Source organism: Chelon labrosus (assembly GCF_963514085.1).
Source record: "Chelon labrosus genome assembly, chromosome: 13".
Taxonomy (NCBI): Eukaryota; Metazoa; Chordata; class Actinopteri; order Mugiliformes; family Mugilidae; genus Chelon; species Chelon labrosus.
Window position 1 is genome coordinate 8,854,338 of NC_140346.1, and position 17,311 is coordinate 8,871,648.

General features: G+C 41.0%; 1 protein-coding gene across 1 annotated transcript in view; it reads left to right on the plus strand.

The window, feature by feature from the left end:
* The window catches only part of LOC311497788 (uncharacterized protein), a 46,490-nt gene extending 30,687 nt beyond the window's left edge, over positions 1-15,803 (plus strand). The window contains exons 5-23 of the mRNA XM_084558154.1: positions 298-596; positions 888-1,062; positions 1,214-1,308; positions 2,008-2,218; positions 2,573-2,809; positions 2,950-3,173; positions 3,340-3,453; positions 4,204-4,431; positions 9,305-9,990; positions 10,221-10,437; positions 11,223-11,676; positions 11,841-12,142; positions 12,280-12,454; positions 12,551-12,648; positions 12,768-12,978; positions 13,217-13,453; positions 13,598-13,821; positions 13,913-14,026; positions 15,400-15,803. Of these exons, the coding sequence (XP_084414280.1) occupies positions 298-596; positions 888-1,062; positions 1,214-1,308; positions 2,008-2,218; positions 2,573-2,809; positions 2,950-3,173; positions 3,340-3,453; positions 4,204-4,431; positions 9,305-9,990; positions 10,221-10,437; positions 11,223-11,676; positions 11,841-12,142; positions 12,280-12,454; positions 12,551-12,648; positions 12,768-12,978; positions 13,217-13,453; positions 13,598-13,821; positions 13,913-14,026; positions 15,400-15,642 (4,544 nt within the window). The 3' untranslated portion in view covers positions 15,643-15,803. The remainder of the gene's footprint in view (positions 1-297; positions 597-887; positions 1,063-1,213; positions 1,309-2,007; positions 2,219-2,572; positions 2,810-2,949; positions 3,174-3,339; positions 3,454-4,203; positions 4,432-9,304; positions 9,991-10,220; positions 10,438-11,222; positions 11,677-11,840; positions 12,143-12,279; positions 12,455-12,550; positions 12,649-12,767; positions 12,979-13,216; positions 13,454-13,597; positions 13,822-13,912; positions 14,027-15,399) is intronic.
* The last annotated feature ends 1,508 nt before the right edge of the window (positions 15,804-17,311 follow it).

Genomic DNA, 17,311 nt, shown 5'->3' on the forward strand with positions numbered 1-17,311 from the left:
AGCCAGAGTACCCGGAGAGAACCCACGCAGACACAGGGAGAACATGCCACAAGATCACTGTCACTTGGGATGTTTTATCACAGGTATATGTTGAAACACATTACATCTCTACTCTGGGATAAGCTAAAACAGCCCTAAACATGTCCTAAATGGGTCTTGCAGTTCAGTTTGCTAATCAGGCGCATAGCAACACAATCTGGGCTGTTCGGCATTTTTAAATGCCGGTACCTGAGTTAATTTGACCTGAATTATGCAGAACAGAAATCAAGTCAGATTTGTGTGTCTCCTGTGTTTCAGGAAACAAGATCCTGAACAAACTGGGTTTGAGCTTGTTGGTGAACACAATCGGTAATGGTCTCTACGAGCCTTGTGTGAAAAGCCAGGCCACAAGAGACAAGCACTTCCGCTATCGTCTGCGACGTGTTGCTGGTCACGTTATCCACGGCAACGGACTTTCTGAGAAGGAAGAGAAGCACCTTCAAAAACTGGGGATGGATTGTGCCCAAGTCTTGACCATGAAGGCTTTTGATAGTTTCTCCTACACACAAGTGCGGGACGTCCTCATTGACATCTTAAAGCGCAGTGACGTGCCACAGGTGGGCAATATGTTGTTTTACGAATTTTACTGCTTGTATGGTGAATAGGCAACTAGATCCTCTCTCTTAGGGCCACAATTTGCCTCCAGGGACAAGAATGTTCTTGGTGGTGAAAGGGTGGCAGTAAATGTGAAGTTGTGAGTAGGTAAGTGACTTTTAGGAAGGCCAGGGAGCTGAATAATTTATGCACCATTACTGCATATATTCCATTCAATTCCTCTAACCTGCACCTCATTTGATGTCATCGTCTGTTGTTTTCAAAATGATGATATACAGTATGTTTATTTTCAGGTGAGTGAGAACAACCCCGTGAGGAGTCCCTGGGACCTCTTTCTCACCTCTCTGGTGAAAGACCTATATAATGTTTGTCCAGATCCAGATGCCCTACTGCCCTACATCATCAAGCACATCCCTGTGAGGGCTGTTGTCTACAACCAAAGGATCAGGATAAATGCACAAACTGCAGGTCAGACCACAGTGTTGTGAACAAATGTGGGAAATAACTTCTGAGTTATTTGTCCTCACAGTGATATTACATTGCTGGAAAGGTAACACTTTTATTATATTTGATATATACACACCTCAATATAAAATTTGCTGCTCTGTTTGTGTGTCAGAAAATGAGGAGTGGATCAGTACCGGTCTGTACCTCTCTCCTGGCATGAAGACCTACATGATCATACCAGAAAAGATGGTGAACAAGAGATGGATGGTACAGTACATTAAATCAAAGTTTACTGTGATCATGTCAACATTCTGCTAAATTTGAACATCAAGTCAAGACCATTAATCTAAAGTGGTGGACAAAATTATTAGAACACTTGGCATGTTTATGAGTTTTCAGTTGTTTTTGTTGAATTGGCCATTAAACTACAGATAAAATGGATGACAAAGCTAGAAAGCCATCATTGTGCTCTATAAACCATGGAAGAGAACCATCATACGAAGATTTAAGTAAGTTTTCTGTCAGTGTCACAACAGCATGTTCCTTCACAGAAGGAGCCAAATTACTTGTGTAATCATTGTCTGATCATTGTCTGATGTTGATACAAGAGTCTTAGGACACTGCTGTGTGATTCCTTTGAATGTACCGGGCCTATCTTGCCGATCCACACCACAATTGACTAATGGTGCAACCGTGTCTTATCTTTCTCTGAATTCTGTCACCTCTATCTGCATTATAGAAATCTGTCTTCTTTAGTCTCATAGTGACTAAAAATGTGAATGTTCTGGAAAATGCGCCCTCTATGACTTTAGCTGTCTTGCCAACTGCTATTCCTCTATTGTTATTCCTCTATTTATTGTTGCATCTCATCTACAGTTTATTACATAAATACATCTATGAAAATCAATCATACTGCACCATAGAATTATACAGGTTTTAAATGCACATTTCTAACGTCATCCTCAGGTTCAGATAGGCTGTCAAAGTGACTTCCTGGAGGCTGAAGAGTTGAAGAGAGCACCATGTGTCCTGGAGCGATTTCCTGTTACCTCAGAGGTGATGCAGGTGCAAAACCTGTGGGGGGGGCTCATCTACCTAGTGGCTCCACCTGACACATATGTGGAGGAGGCAGAGGTCATAGTGCAGATAGCTGTGCGCGCACCTTATTACAAGTCTGGTAAGTTTGTGTCACCGTCTGTTCACCTTGCATGAAAGAGGTTTTGATGTTAAAAAAATATTATTAATATTATTAATCTGCGATGTTATTGGTCACTGTTTCTGGTCATGTGCATTTTGTTAATGTGCAGTTCAGAAACGAAGCCTGACTAGATGCTAAAGAGTAAGTGGAACCAACAGAAAGATGAAAAGGTGTTGAGTGGATGGGACAAATGAGATCAGATGTGGAGACCAGAGAAGGAGGCTTTGGCTCCTTGTCTCCTCCCTTATGATTTGTCTACAGTGCTGATGAGTAATTACAATATTTCAAAACTCTGAGTTTATTATACCACAGTATCTACATGCTTCCCTTCAGGTGTGACAACAGCAGCTGATTGGTCGGTGCTGCGCGCAGCTCCCTCACCCTGGGCAGAGCTGGAGTTTGACAACATCATCCTCACTGTACCATCAGATGTTGTTAGGGACCTGGAACGTCCTGATGAGGTGGCAACCCTCTGGAATGGCATCATGGAGGGTATTGCTGATCTGGCTGTCATCCCTCGGAAATTTCCCCGTAAAGAGCGCATTGTAGCAGATGTTCAGATTTCTGGTGGTATGTGTGTTTTCTGTGTCATTATCACACATTCAAGAAAATGTTTTAATTGTGCTGTCCAAAAAAGAAGTGATTTACTACTAGTTTCAACCACGATTACATTCAGACAACCCAGATTGAGCTGTGTCTCCTCCATCCAGGTTGCATGCATTCAGGCTATCCCGTCATGATGCACTCAACTATAGCGGCTGAGCTGGTCAAACCAAACGATGCCAGGACCAAAGGTCTTTGGGGAGAAATTTTTGCACTGGGACATAACCAACAGAGAGACTGCTGGGAGTTCCCACCTCACACCACTGCGGCCACATGTAACCTGTGGTCAGTGTATGTGCATGAAGAGGTGCTGAAGGTCAACAGAGCACAGGTGGAGTAATTTACTACAGTATTGGTAAATAGTAATAAACTACAACAGTCTCTAGGTGTGTAACTACACATTGCAACCACTTAGTAAATATTTACATATGTATAATCATATTGTTTCTCAGTCTTATTATTTTGCCTTTGGAAACATTTTACAATGATAAATGCAGGCCCATCCAAATCTGACCGAAACAGAACGGCAGCGTCGTATAGAGGAGTATGTGGAGGGAGGCAGGAAACTCAGCAGCTGGGAAGTGTTTGTGGCTCTTGAGACATACTTGCAGGTGAGAGAAAATGACTGCATATTACATTCTGTAGAAAAAGGATTCTTTAGTCCAGAATTGCTTTGATGATGTTACATTTTAGCCTCATCTCAGGTAATCAGTAGATGGCTAGACCTGACTAACTGGGCTAATGGCATGAGCTAATCTAAACTACCCAGCTAAAGGGCGACACCAGCAAAACCAGCATCTATATTTGCAAATCAAAAATATGGTCAACATATAATATTCAACCCTCCTAAAAGACTGATGAAACTTTCAGAAAGGAAATGAACCATAAGATCTGAGTTCCTTCCTGGTTTAGATACAAATCACCCTCAGAAGGCCCGTGTCTATTCTCTGATGTGTCAGAAGTGTTTTGGAGGCACAAGGGAGACCTACACAATATCAGCAGCGTTAAAGTCGCCCTCCAGCAGTCATGCATAATCAGATCTTGTTCTGTGTTTTATACCAATGTCACATCTCATTTTTCGGTTGGACATATGAGGACTGTGTGCTCTTAGAGGTTAAGGGAACTTTTCCCTATTTACTCTGCAACCACACTCAGTGTCTGGTGACATTCAATCAGTATAAACACAAGAGAACATGAAATTCTCCCACCTCTATCTCTGTGTGGCCAAAATACCTTCTTACAACTTTTCTAGTTTGTCGCAGTAATTTATTTTTTTATTTCTGTGATAGGATTCAGTTCCTCCATCAACCCTCCTCTCATTCTGTTCACATATATCTCTACCCTTTTCTCTTTCCACATAGCTCCAGGAAAGGTTTGGCTGGGATGCCTTTAAGAAGGTGTTTGCTGCTTACCACGACATGAGCAACTTCCCCAGTGACAACACAGGAAAGATGAACCTGTATGCTGAGACTTTCTCTCAGAAAGTGGGGATGAACCTGACTGGATTCTTCAAGGCCTGGGGCTGGCCCATCGAAACATCCACTGAGGAGAAACTCTCCCGCCTGCCTCCCTGGTGTGATCACCCCATGGTCCAGCACGACTGAACTTCAGACTGAATCTGATTTAGAGCAGAGCAAGCAATGTTAGTTGTTAATCAGCAATGAACTAGCTATATAACTGTGCATTATTTTGTGAGAATTCTTATCTGGTATTGAAGTGAGATTGATGAGATTTTTGAGCAGACACAAATGTCTTCGGAAATGCAGGAAATTATTTCTTAAGCAAACTCCCTAATTGAACTTTTAGATTTAGCTCATGCTTATTGTCTAGAAATTGAAATCGTGCAGATCACAACAGGTAATACAGCATCAAATGATAACAGAAATAAAACGTGTTAACACAGTGGTTAACAAAATGTTACACATCTTTGCATGTTACGTGCTGGCAGATTGAAAAAAGTCTAAAATTTGAAAAAGCCTCTTCTTCTATAATACAACAAGAGGCAATATTTGAAATATTTGAATTAAACCAGTAAGGAAGAAACGTGTCTGATTCATGATTTGGTCTACTTTACCTTACTGCATTGTAATAAAGCATTTATTTTTTTCTTATACAGTTGCTGTTTGCTGCTGTGCCAATTAAATAAAATATACTATACATCTGTGGTCATGTGATTATTCTTAGACGTTACATTATTCCTGTTGCTGCCAGAAGTTGATGGCAAAGAAGCTGTCTTGAAGAGTTCCATTTAAATAACTGTCTGATAAGATAGATAGATAGATAGATAGGCAGATGTTTTATTAATCCCAAACAGGGAAATTTCACCGTTGCAGCAGCAATGTCCAGGCACTCGACACCATAAATAAAATATAACAAAAAGTCAAAATCAACAATAAAAAAATAGAGAACTGAAAAAACTAAAATCTATACACAATATTTACAAGAATTCTAAGATAAGTGAATAAGTGAATATTAAAAATAAGTGAATAGTAAAAATTAAATTGCAATGAAATGTAATGAATTTACAGCCAATATCCAATTAAACCATGTGCAAATGTGCAAGAACAACACAATTCTAGAGCGTCATCTGTCACACACAGATGAGGAGTTGTACAGACTGATGGCTTGAGGCAGGAAAGATTTCCTGCAGCGTTCTTTGAGACGACAAAGTTGTCTGAGCCTTCTGGAGAAGGTGCGCATTGTCTGTCTATTGTGTGGTGGAGAGGGTGGTCAGGGTTATCCACGATTGATAACAGTTTGTTCAGAGTCCTCCTCTCCATCACTGATTCAAATGTTCCCTGTCTGCAGCCAATGATGGAGCCAGCCTTCCTGATCAGTTTGTCCAGTCTTCACTGGCTGTAATGCCGTTCCCCCAGCAGACCACAGCAGAAAAAAAGTGTGCTGGCCACCACAGAGTTGTAGAAATTTTCCAGCATCTTGCTGCACACATTGAAGGACCTCAGCTTCCTTAGGAAATAGCCCTTCTTGTACACAGCTGTACTGTTGGTCCTCCAGTTCAGTCTGTTGTCGATGGTCATTCCCAGGTATTTGTAATCCTCCACCACCTCCACATCCCTACCAAGGATGCTTCTTACCGCTAGTAGTCACGTCTCTGTCCGCCCGCACAGTCTCAAATCCGGGTGTTGCGATGCTGCCATGTCTCCGTAAAACTCAAGCTGCACTCACGGACTTCTCCCTGGGTGTTGATCAGCGCCGCCAGTTCGTCCGTCTTGTTTGCGAGGAAGCGAACATTCCCCATGATGATCGCAGGAACGGCTTGTACCTCCTCTTCCTTGCCTTCACTTTCTTTCCAGCCCTGCAACCCCGGCGTCTCCTCCGCATTAGAGGTGGACGGATCGATCCAAATATCGATAATATCGATACCAACGTTGGTATATCGAGATTGATCGATACCAATGTAATGAGATCGATACTTAAGTTTCAGTTTCTCTCGTTTCATGAAAGAAGCGACCTGACTTGTCTAAATGCCGCTGCTGTCACAGAGCAGATCAGGCTCATTTTGCTCCTCCTCCCCCTCCCGTGTGTTTGTTGTACCGTCACGTGACTCCGCGGCGCCAGGTGACCAAACACCGCCCACCGCTACCAGCCAGGCTCGGCCAGCAGCAACGCATTACACACAACGAGAGAAAGAGTAGGGCTGTTTGGTTATATTTTCGGGCCGAAAATGAAACGATAGCAAGTTGTGCTATTTGTAAAAAGGTGGTACAGTGGTAACAAAACAAACTTGTAAAAGCATATAGAAATGTTTAAAATCCCCGCCCACTTGGCCCCTACAGATGCTGATAAGAAGAAAAAAGTGCACTAAAGGGGAGAAATGTTGTCTTATTTTTGTATTGTACTTCCTAAACACGTCCTTACATTATTTATAATATTTGTTGTGGAGTGCTAATTTTCTACACTTTGTTTATTTAAGAAAAAAAAAAAAATCCAGAAAGAAGTTCAATGAAGGGAGAGATTTAGTTTTTATTGTAGTTTCTGAACACTCTGCCTGAAAAATAATTTGTTTTTATTTGTCCTCGAGTGATCATTTTGTGTTGTTTCTGAACAAAAACTTTTATTGTGATGATAAAGTATTTTGTATTTACTTATAAACCAAATTCTGTACTGGACTTTAACTGATTAATAGTCCAAAAGGCAAATCACGAAAACACTTAAAATGTCATGAGAATTAATTCAGATTTAGATTGATTCAGATTGATGGCGCATCCACCTAAATTTTTTAAAAAGTATCGATATCGGTATCGGTATCGGCGATATTGGCCTAGTATTTACTTGGTATCGGATCGATACCAAATCTAGCGGTATCGCACACCACTCCGCATCTCCTCCGGGATTTCCGGCCGGGCTCCAGGCGGCAGTGCAGGTTTACACAGCGCTAACAGCTGGTCGTGTGTGTAAACAATGGCCATGCCCCCTGCCCCGCCCACAACGGCGCCAGGACACGACAATTATACCCTCACATTATACTCTGACATAGTTAACCCAATGGGGCGTGAGCCAATGAGTCAGCCACCAAAGAAAATATTGCAATACTTATATATTAGAACAAATAACAGTACAACGCTAAACCAATGATAAAAAAAAAAATGGAAATAAATGAGAAATGAATTAAATAATTAATTAAACTACCCAACGGGACTCTGTTTGCCATAGAACAAGCACGATGCCTTGAAAATGTTTACTTTATCCATCATGTCATCTTATACAAACATCTAACTAGCTCAATAATTCAGAGTCCCTAAATGTCCTACCAGGACATCTATATTAACCTCAAGGAGTCTCCCGGTAATTATCTGTAAAATACAGTACATTTAAGCTGAACTGTACACTGTCTTTACTGTAAATACAAAAAATTTGACGTTTGTAGGAGGTAAAGTCTAAAAACTGTTTATTGAGCCAAAATTTGTTCATTATGTAAAGGTGTCAGGAGAGTCTAGCACTAGGACCCAGTCAATAGGAGCGTCTCAAACTGAGCTGGAAGTTCACCTGGATCTTACTTCCTCGTCTGAAACGCCTGAGAGAAAAAAGTATGGTGTTTTATTAGGCTCCTTGCAGGATTTTAATAATTATTGAATTATTAACTAATGCTTTTAGCACATGGTGCTTAATGAAATATGTCTGGTTTTACTTTTTATGTTAGGTGAGGGACTAAAACGTGGAGTGATTGCTTACCACACCAATCAAGAAATAAGGTAAGACTGACCACATCAGAGATGCTTTCAATAGTTCTGCTCAGCTTTCTTTTATAATATATGTGGAGTATAGCCACATTTCTGTGACTCACAATAGAATTGTGCTGCTTTTCAGCGGAAATGTTAATTTACATTGTAAATATTTCTTCCAATGACTGTACTGTAATTTGCCTCTGTTTTATTTAGTTTTTAGAACATAATGAATTCAATTATATATTGCTAATTCCATCCACAAGTTTTGTGGCTAACATTTAATTGGTTTGCTGTTTTTTTTTTTTTTTTTTAACTAAAGGAGCAATGTCTCACTTTTCTGTATGGTTTTATACATGCAAAACAATTGTCTTTGGCTGTGAAGGTTCTCAGTCATCCAGGTCATGGTATATCCAAAAAGGTTCAAAAAAGGTAACTGGACTTGTAGAGTTTGAGAAAACTCTACAAGTCCAGTTGCCTTTTTTGAAACTTTGTGGATAATTGTCATTGGCATTTTTACCTGTCCAGCTGGTTTAACCAGTCTCTGTCCAGACATGTGGGAGGTCTTGATGCTGTGTGTCTGCTTTTTGTGTAAACCGCAGATGTAGATAAGACAGCCAAAAGGTTTGTTGGGTTAGGTCCAAACATGGAGTAGTATGTTCATGAAACCACTACCTGATAACATCTATGTATTTCAGTGTGTATTGCCTAACTATACTAAATATTACATTCAAGTTGTTTTCAGTGCTGACTGGAAGTATTGTGACAGTCAGAAATATGTTGTTCTGAGTCAGAGAACACAGCCATAATAAGATCAAAGCAACATGACGATATTCTAAATGGGTTATTTCACAGAGCTCTGTATTCAGGCTGCATGGAAACCTTTTGTCTTTGCTTTTCTTCAACAAACTCATGTGCACAGTGAACTGTTGACAGTTTACCCAGCTCTTCCCCTGACAAAACATGTTAAAAAAGATTTTTCCTTCCATTTTGTTTGGTATTGGTATATATCAGTAAAATTAATTTCATAATACTCCCACCTGTCCTGCTCTCTATGATCGCTATGTTTTTCTCTTACCACATAAGTTAAGTGGGTGAATTACTTGGTTGGAAAGCTGTTGTGCCTCCATTAATAAACAATTAAATTCTCTCTCTTGAAGGTGTTGATTTGTCTTTCATCTCTGGACCAGTCGTTTAATATTCTAAATGTTATAGTATAGATTTATGACACATCTGCTCTCTGTTCCTACAGGACAGCACGACTGTTTGACCATTGCAACGACTCAGCACACCCATAATCAACATACTCTCTTTACCCAGCATGTCTCAGCCTATCCAGTCCTACCCCAAAGAGGCATACATCTCACTAATGAGCGGTCTGAGAGAGTTGAGCCTACAGGGCCCCTGTGTTCCCAGTGACCTGGTCCTGATCGGAGACCATGCTTTCCCTTTGGCAATGAACAGCCGAGGCCAGGTCATTATGGCGGCTTCTCTGTACGGCTGTGGAAGGATTGTAGTTCTGGGTCATGAAGGCTACCTGACCACCTTTCCTACTCTGGTAGAGAACACTCTGACTTGGCTGAGAGGAGATGAATCTGAAAACATCTCTGTGGGGGTGCACAAAAACATCAAGGCAGTTGCTGATAACCTCAGTAGATCCAGCTTCCAAGTAGAAGTTGTGGGGGCCTTGAGTGACAATCCAGGAGTTGGTGTGTATGTGACAGATGCCTACAGTGTGGGTTCAGACCCAAAAGACCTGGTGGCATTTCTGAAAGCTGGAGGAGGAGTGTTGATGGGGGGGCAAGCATGGAGCTGGGCTGCAGGTCACCCTAAGGAGAACACACTGCTACTGTTTGATGGAAACAAGGTGTCTGGTGTTGCTGGGATCTACTTCTCTGAGCATCACTGTAAAGTAGAAAACATCCCTATCTACCCTCAGATTCCATCCTCCTGGATGGCCTTAAGGTAAATAGAAACTTTTATTTTTTTGTAAAAATAATTTTGTTACAGTTTTTCTTTAACCACATGCTGAAAATATAAGCATCAAACTAGTAAATAAAATTAATAATCTGAATTAAATAATCTTAATAATCTGAATCACAAGACTGATAAGCAGGACGACATTAAAATGTACATTTTTGTTTTTACCTTTCTAACAACCTCTGTCTTGTTCCCATTCACTTTTTGTACTGCAGAGTTGCCAAGGATTTTCAGGACGACTTAGAGTTTTTACTGGAGGGGATTTCAGAGTTTGATCTCCTGAATGGCATAGTAGCTTCTGAGGTCCTGGTCCACGGTCCTCTTTCCTTCCCTATCGGTACCACCAAAGATAGAAGAGCATTTCTGGCGGGAGCCTACTATGGGCTAGGACGTGTTGTTGTGATCACACATGAAGGACTTCTGAGGCGAGAGGTGGGATCCGAATCAGTGACTTGTCTTTTCAATATTTTAAATTGAGCAGTTGACAGAAACAATCATGTTTGTTGGCAGTGGTGGCCAGTATGAAACCTTCTATCACAGGTTATGTACTGTTATAGTGCTGTAGTGATACACCGACAGTTGGCAAATTAAAAGACAATCCACAGGAAATAATGCTGGTGATCCCACAAAGGGCAGGAGTCACTGACTGAATCACTATAGTGTTCACAACTATTAAATTTCACTGCATTTCCACGCCTATCTTGGAGCAAGGAAGGGACAGGGTGGGGTTGATTCCTGCAATGCAGTTGTACACACAGTTGTTTATGCCTCTTCCATCTGTATATTGTGTGTAATATATATTTTCTTGAAATTTACTTGAGTAAATATGGCACATAAAATTATCCTTAATAAACCAAGGTACTCCATTACATCACTGCAAATGTGTTGTTGTTGTATTGACCACTTACTTATTGAAATTACTGATATGTGTTCTTAATCTACAGAATATTCTTATGTTATCCTCCACTACGATACAAGAGACTTGTAGACACCTTATTAAGTCACTTTATCTTTTTTCTTTAATTTGTTTAACACTTGTAGTACTGTATGTTTAAGTTAGAATTTTATGCCAGAGAACTTTCTTGCTCTTTGCAGTATAACAACCAGCATTTGGCTATCTATAGAAGAGCCATATGTAGTGTACAATAATACTTGAGAAACATACATGATTAACAAACAAAACTTTTTTCTTTTTATACAACCAACATTTATTACAGACTCTGGCTCCATTTTGGAACAATGCCATTCAGTGGTTGGATGAAGGCCGGAATGGGGTCGTTGGTGTAGTGCCAGAACTCAACGATGCCTTCAAACTCTTCTCCAAGTCAGACTTTCTTTGTGAGAAGACAAAGTTCAGGAAAGACCTGAGTGTGTTTGTGTGCACAGCGTACAGCGATGAGCATGTGGAGGAAATCCAAGACTTTGTAGCAGAAGGAGGAGGCCTGCTGATTGGTGGACATGCCTGGTACTGGGCTCAGACACACCAGGGGCAAAACACCTTGACAGAATTCTCAGGTATGATGAATTTTCAATTTCATACACAGAAAGATCATGAGAGAAAGCCAGTGGAAGAGATGTTAGGGTCCAGTTCTCTATCCTGGTCAGGTTGGGTTCTACAGAATCACTACATGGAGGTACATACAGTCAAAGAAAGAACAGGACAGTCTTCAGGTGGCACATGTGGGCTTTTTTCAGTCCACTAGGTCCTGAATGGACTGTAAAAGAAGAGATACAGGAATACAAAAACAACAAAAAAAGAACAACTTATCTTTTGCAATAGGGTTCACAATCATACAGAACAAATTTAAAGTTAGATTTTTTTAACTATCTTTCAGGAAATAAAATCCTAAACAGGATGGGCTTGAGTCTGCTGGAAAAGATAATCAGGGAAGGTTCCTACAAAGCCCCTGAGCCTAGCCAGGCCATCAAAGATAACTACCACTTCCGCCACCTTCTACATCGCTTCGCTGGTCATGTCACTGAGGGAGAGGAACTTACAGAACATGAAGAGGAATGTCTCAAAAAACTGGGTGGAGACTGTGCCAACTATTTACACATGGAGGCTCATGACTCATCCTCCTTTACACAGGTGGTGTCCTCTCTCGCTACCATCTTCAAGATATCTGGCATGCCACAGGTAGGCAGTGAATGACTTTCACTTATGAAGACAACAAAAGTTCTCTTTAGTTTATTTGTCCGCTGCCACACTAATACAAACAACTGAACCACAGCAACAACACTACAAATATTCCCATAATACATATTTAATTTAAGGTGAGTGAGAGCTGTCCTGCGAAGAGTCCCAGAGACCACCTGCTCCTCAGTGTGGGATCACAGGTGTATAAGGTTTGTCCAGACCCTGATGCCCTCCTGCCCTACCTCATCAAGCATAACCCATTAATGTCAGTTGTCTATAACCACAGGATCAAGATCGACGTTCATACAGCAGGTCAGTCCTCGTTGTTGTTATCAAATACAGAACTCTATATCAGTTCAACTTACAGTATATAGAATGTGAGCATATTTCTTTGATTTGGTGTGTCAGCAGGAGGGGAGGAGTGGATCAGTACAGGTCTCTACCTCTCTCCTGGAATGAAGACCTTCATGGCCATACCAGCAGAGATTGTCAACCAGGGATGGAAGGTACAAAGTTACTTTGAGATATCGTAGATACAAAACTACTGGGTTACTTCTGTAAATTCAAAATGAAAATCTTCAAAGAAATCAAACCAATCTACATATGCTTTTCATGTGTCCTTCAGGTGCAGATAGGCTGTCAGACAGACCGACTGAATGCAAAAGAGTTGAAGAGAGCACCATGTGTTCATGAGCGATTCCCTGTTACCTCAGACATGATGCAGGTTTGGAACCTGTGGGGGGGACTCATCTACCTGGTGGCTCCACCCAAAACACAAGCGAGGGGTCCAGAAGTGATAGTACAGATGGCTGTACCTGCACCATACTATAAATCTGGTGAGTGTGTGGTGGCTGACACTGGAAGTACATATGAATTGTATCCCTGATGGAACCCTGGGTATTTACTTCTGAATCCATAATGTGTAGAGCCTTTGTGCAGAAGGTGTATGTATTACTTATATTTATATGCAATTTCTAGCTGTCAGACTTAGTCACTGAAGAGATACAGTTTTGTTTGTCAAAACACCACAAATTCAGTCTGGAAAACACATATACACTGGTCTCCTTTCTGCAGATGTGACAACAGCAGCTGATTGGTCGTTGCTGCGTGCAGCTCCTTCACCGTGGGCAGAGCTGGAGTTTGACAACATCATCCTCACTGTACCATCAGATGTTGTTAGGGACCTGGAACGTCCTGATGAGGTGGCGGCGCTCTGGAATGACATCATGAGGAGTATTGCTGATCTTGCTGTCATCCCACAGAAATTTCCTCGCAAAGAGCGTTTTGTAACTGACGTTCAGATTTCTCATGGTGAGTGTGTTGGCTGTCATACTGTATTTGAATGCATCATTTACTCCAAACACAATTTCTCAATGAAAATCTTTTATTAAATAAGAAATTTTGAAATTATTTGTTTACATGCCATTTAACTTTTAAAAATGTTACTCCATCCAGGTTGGATGCATGCAGGTTATCCTATCATGGCACACAGGTCTACAGCAGCTGAGCTGGTCAGTGTGAAGCATATTAAGAGTAAAGGCCTGTGGGGTCCCATCCATGAACTGGGACACAACCAACAGAGAGGCTGCTGGGAGTTCCCACCACACACAACAGAGTGTACATGCAACCTGTGGTCAGTGTATGTGCATGAAGAGGTGCTGGGGATCGACAGGACAAAGGTGGAGTACATCCTTTCTGTAGAAATGAAACCCTTTACTGAGAACACACCAATCATTCTTTCAGCAAGATGAATGTATGTGTTTAATGCAGACTGAAAATCCGCTAACTCCAACAAAAAGGAAGGCTCTTGCAGAAGAGTATGTGAAGGGGGGCAGGAATCTCAACAACTGGAATGTGTTTGTGGCCCTGGAGACATATATACAGGTGAGACAAAGACTATATCAGACACTGGATCTGCATTCAGAAATGAAAACATTTAGCAGTCTTCCACAATGCAAATAACTCAACATCTCTTGCTCTGCTAACAGCTTTGTGAATGATGTAAGCTTATGGCCAAACACAGCTTGAATTACAAGGATTTGTTGTCTTTATAGAGGTCAGTAGGACAACTTAGATACTTTCCCTTTATAGCTTTTCAGAAGATCAGGGGCTCAGTCAAAAATGCCTCTGGCATTGATAGGGAGATTGGTATTGGTAAGACGTGATGTCATGACTCTAGACAGCAGAACATTTATGTAGATATTAGATTACAGTTTTGACAAGAGAAAAACTTTTGGTTTACTTTTTTTTTATTGGTTTAAAGAAACATATCTATGATATGCCAGGATTAATTGTCAGTAATGTTCCTGGAGTCATCTGATGTTTCATGTCGTACAACATTACACCTCCTCACCCAGGTGACCTAGCTGGGATTGATCAAGTCCTGGGTTGCATTCCAGCAGCAATAAGTCGTGGATCTTTGCTGACCACTTTCACAGATCCCCCAAGGCCTTAGGACAGCTGCTGAGACAGTGGTCCCTCTCCCAACACACCAGGGACAGGAAGACCTGCACGATCTGTCACAATGAGTCCAACCAGAGTCTTCTGTCACAGCCATGACTCTGTCACACACAGCTCTCTGGATGTACTCCACCTCCTGCCCTGGCATATCTTAATCCAGTCTTATAGTCTCCCTTGGAGTACTGTATGGCCTCCTTGTATGTGTTGCCACAAACTTTTCTGTGAGGCCTCTGAAGGGGAGCTGTGGGGTGTTGGTTAAATTAAAGTGTATGTCAAGGAGCACTGCTTAAGCTCCTTGGCAGGCCAAGCCATCTTTGCAGGTAGCTGTTGTTCTCTACAGTTGACATAGAGATGCCATACAGTAGCAAAGGCCACAGTACCTTGGGTGGGATGCCATGCTGGTGCAATCAAGCCTCAAACCTGTCAGGAAGCCCAAATTTGTCAACCTTGGTTTGCCAGGTCTTGAGGTCTCGGGTGGCCTTCTGGATGTGCATGTATGTGTTTGGCTCCCCAAGACTGTTTTAGAATTTGGCCATGTCAATAAAGTAAGCCCAGAAATGACCTGGAGGAGTCAGAGAACCTTCTTGTAAGTTAATTGATATTGTAAGTGCTATCTAGCTTGGGTTACCATTTAGTCACATCACAAACCTTTTTTTGGCATCCAAATAATCCAATACATTGTGTAATACCCATAGGCACTGACTTACTGACGTTTTCTGTTTTCATTGTAAACCCCATTCAAATAGGATTAATATTCCCATTCACATTTACCTGTACTTACCTCTCCTTCCACATAGCTTCAAGATACATTTGGCTGGGATGCCTTTAAGAAGGTGTTTGCTGCTTACCACAACATGAGCAACTTCCCCAATGACAACACAGGAAAGATGAACCTGTATGCTGAGACTTTCTCCCAGACTGTGGGGATGAACCTGACTGGATTCTTCAAGGCCTGGGGCTGGCCCATCGAAACATCCACTGAGGAGAAACTCTCCAGCCTGCCTCCCTGGAGTGATCACCCCATGGTCCAGTACGACTGAACTCCAGACTGTGGCCAGAGTGCTCTGTTCAGTGGATAAATTACTTGAATGATATTGTGGGATATTTTGATGTAATTTATTGTCACCCTTTACATTTGATGATTGCACAAAGTTCATTTCGAAAGTTTATTCACACCAACCATATTGACCAATCAATTATATAAATTGTGTGCATAAATAAAATAAATTTTAATTGTCATTTGTTAGTATTTGCCTTTGCTATCACTAATAAAGTTGGTACAAGTGGCACCTTCAGTTATTGTAAAACTGGTTGAAACTGCTGGCAGATTTCTTCATTCAACGCTTCTGCTCTCTGGTGACTTTTATGGTTCTCCATGGAACTGGGAGAGATGAAAGATTGGGATGCAGAATTGCAGATACTGGGACTGCAGTATATAAAGAAAAAAAATAAAATCACAGTTTTGCCAACGGAGTTTAATATGGGAGGAAGAAATAAGCTAACTGCCAGTGTGCGAGAAAATACAATCAGTAAGTAAGAAGATCAGTATTTGTACACAAACAGAAATATTCTAGCAAATCGTGATTTATGATGAGTTAGCTGGAAAAACTTCATGCAAGGACTATGAGTATGGTGGGTTTGATAAAATCATGTTTGTACAGAGACATTTACAAACATCTGTGCACAGTGACACAGTGGCACAGCAGGGCTGGGTGGAAGATGAGCTTGGTCAACCAAAGAAGGCCCATCTACCATTTTATACATTTTAGTGCTTTGGAGGTGCTGAAGATTTGAACAAAAACAAGACTACATCTACTGCTGGTGTCTGTATTAGAATGTTTCTGACCGTGTCCATGGAAATCACTAACATTCTGGAACTGTCATATTGTGATGTTAGACTTCTGCTTCCAAACTACCTCCTAGTACTTCCTGACTATTACTGTCTAGTTCGAGATCTACAAACGCTTTGAGCAAGTCCTACTACGGTTCACTTTCACGTTTTATTTACTGAAAGAGAGAGAAAGAGTTTCAACGATGTTCAAGCGTCGAAACAAGGTTAGTTTTACAGATATTTACATTTCAGACCTTCTTCAACTAAAACGGTAACATCTCTGCCTTAACTGACAGAACATGTTGTTGTCTGTGTGGCTGATTTCTATCACCAAAGAAGATCCATAATTTAATTTTTGTCAGTAAATTTCATGTTTCTCTCCTGTACTTAACTTTGACACGTACATCCCAAGGGAGATCAGAGCGAAGAGCGCTCCAATTCAAATGAGAGGTAAGAAACAAAGAGCCAAAATATGACTTAACACATATTATAGCCCAAAGCTCCAGTCTTGAAAGTCAGCTTGTGCCAACAACAGAAATATTCAGAAATATATTATTGTAATTATTTATAAAGTACAACTGCAGTGAGTTTCTTTACTTTGCACGAGAGTTTGTGTAGTTTCCTCCGTCAGCTTTAAAAGATAAATATTCCAGTGTGCCATGATAAGTGACGGCTTCTGAAGACTTGCTTCTGATGTTGACAATCTCTGTGGTATTGATTCATCTGATGATTTAAAGATTTTCTATTAGAAAACGTCAGTGAATATTTCATACAAATACCTGTCGTAAACTTTCAGAGTTCAAGTTACAAGCTTTGTCTCTAAAAGATATTTAACTTAACAATGAAGCTGGAAATGAGTTCAGTTGCGGAGGAAATTA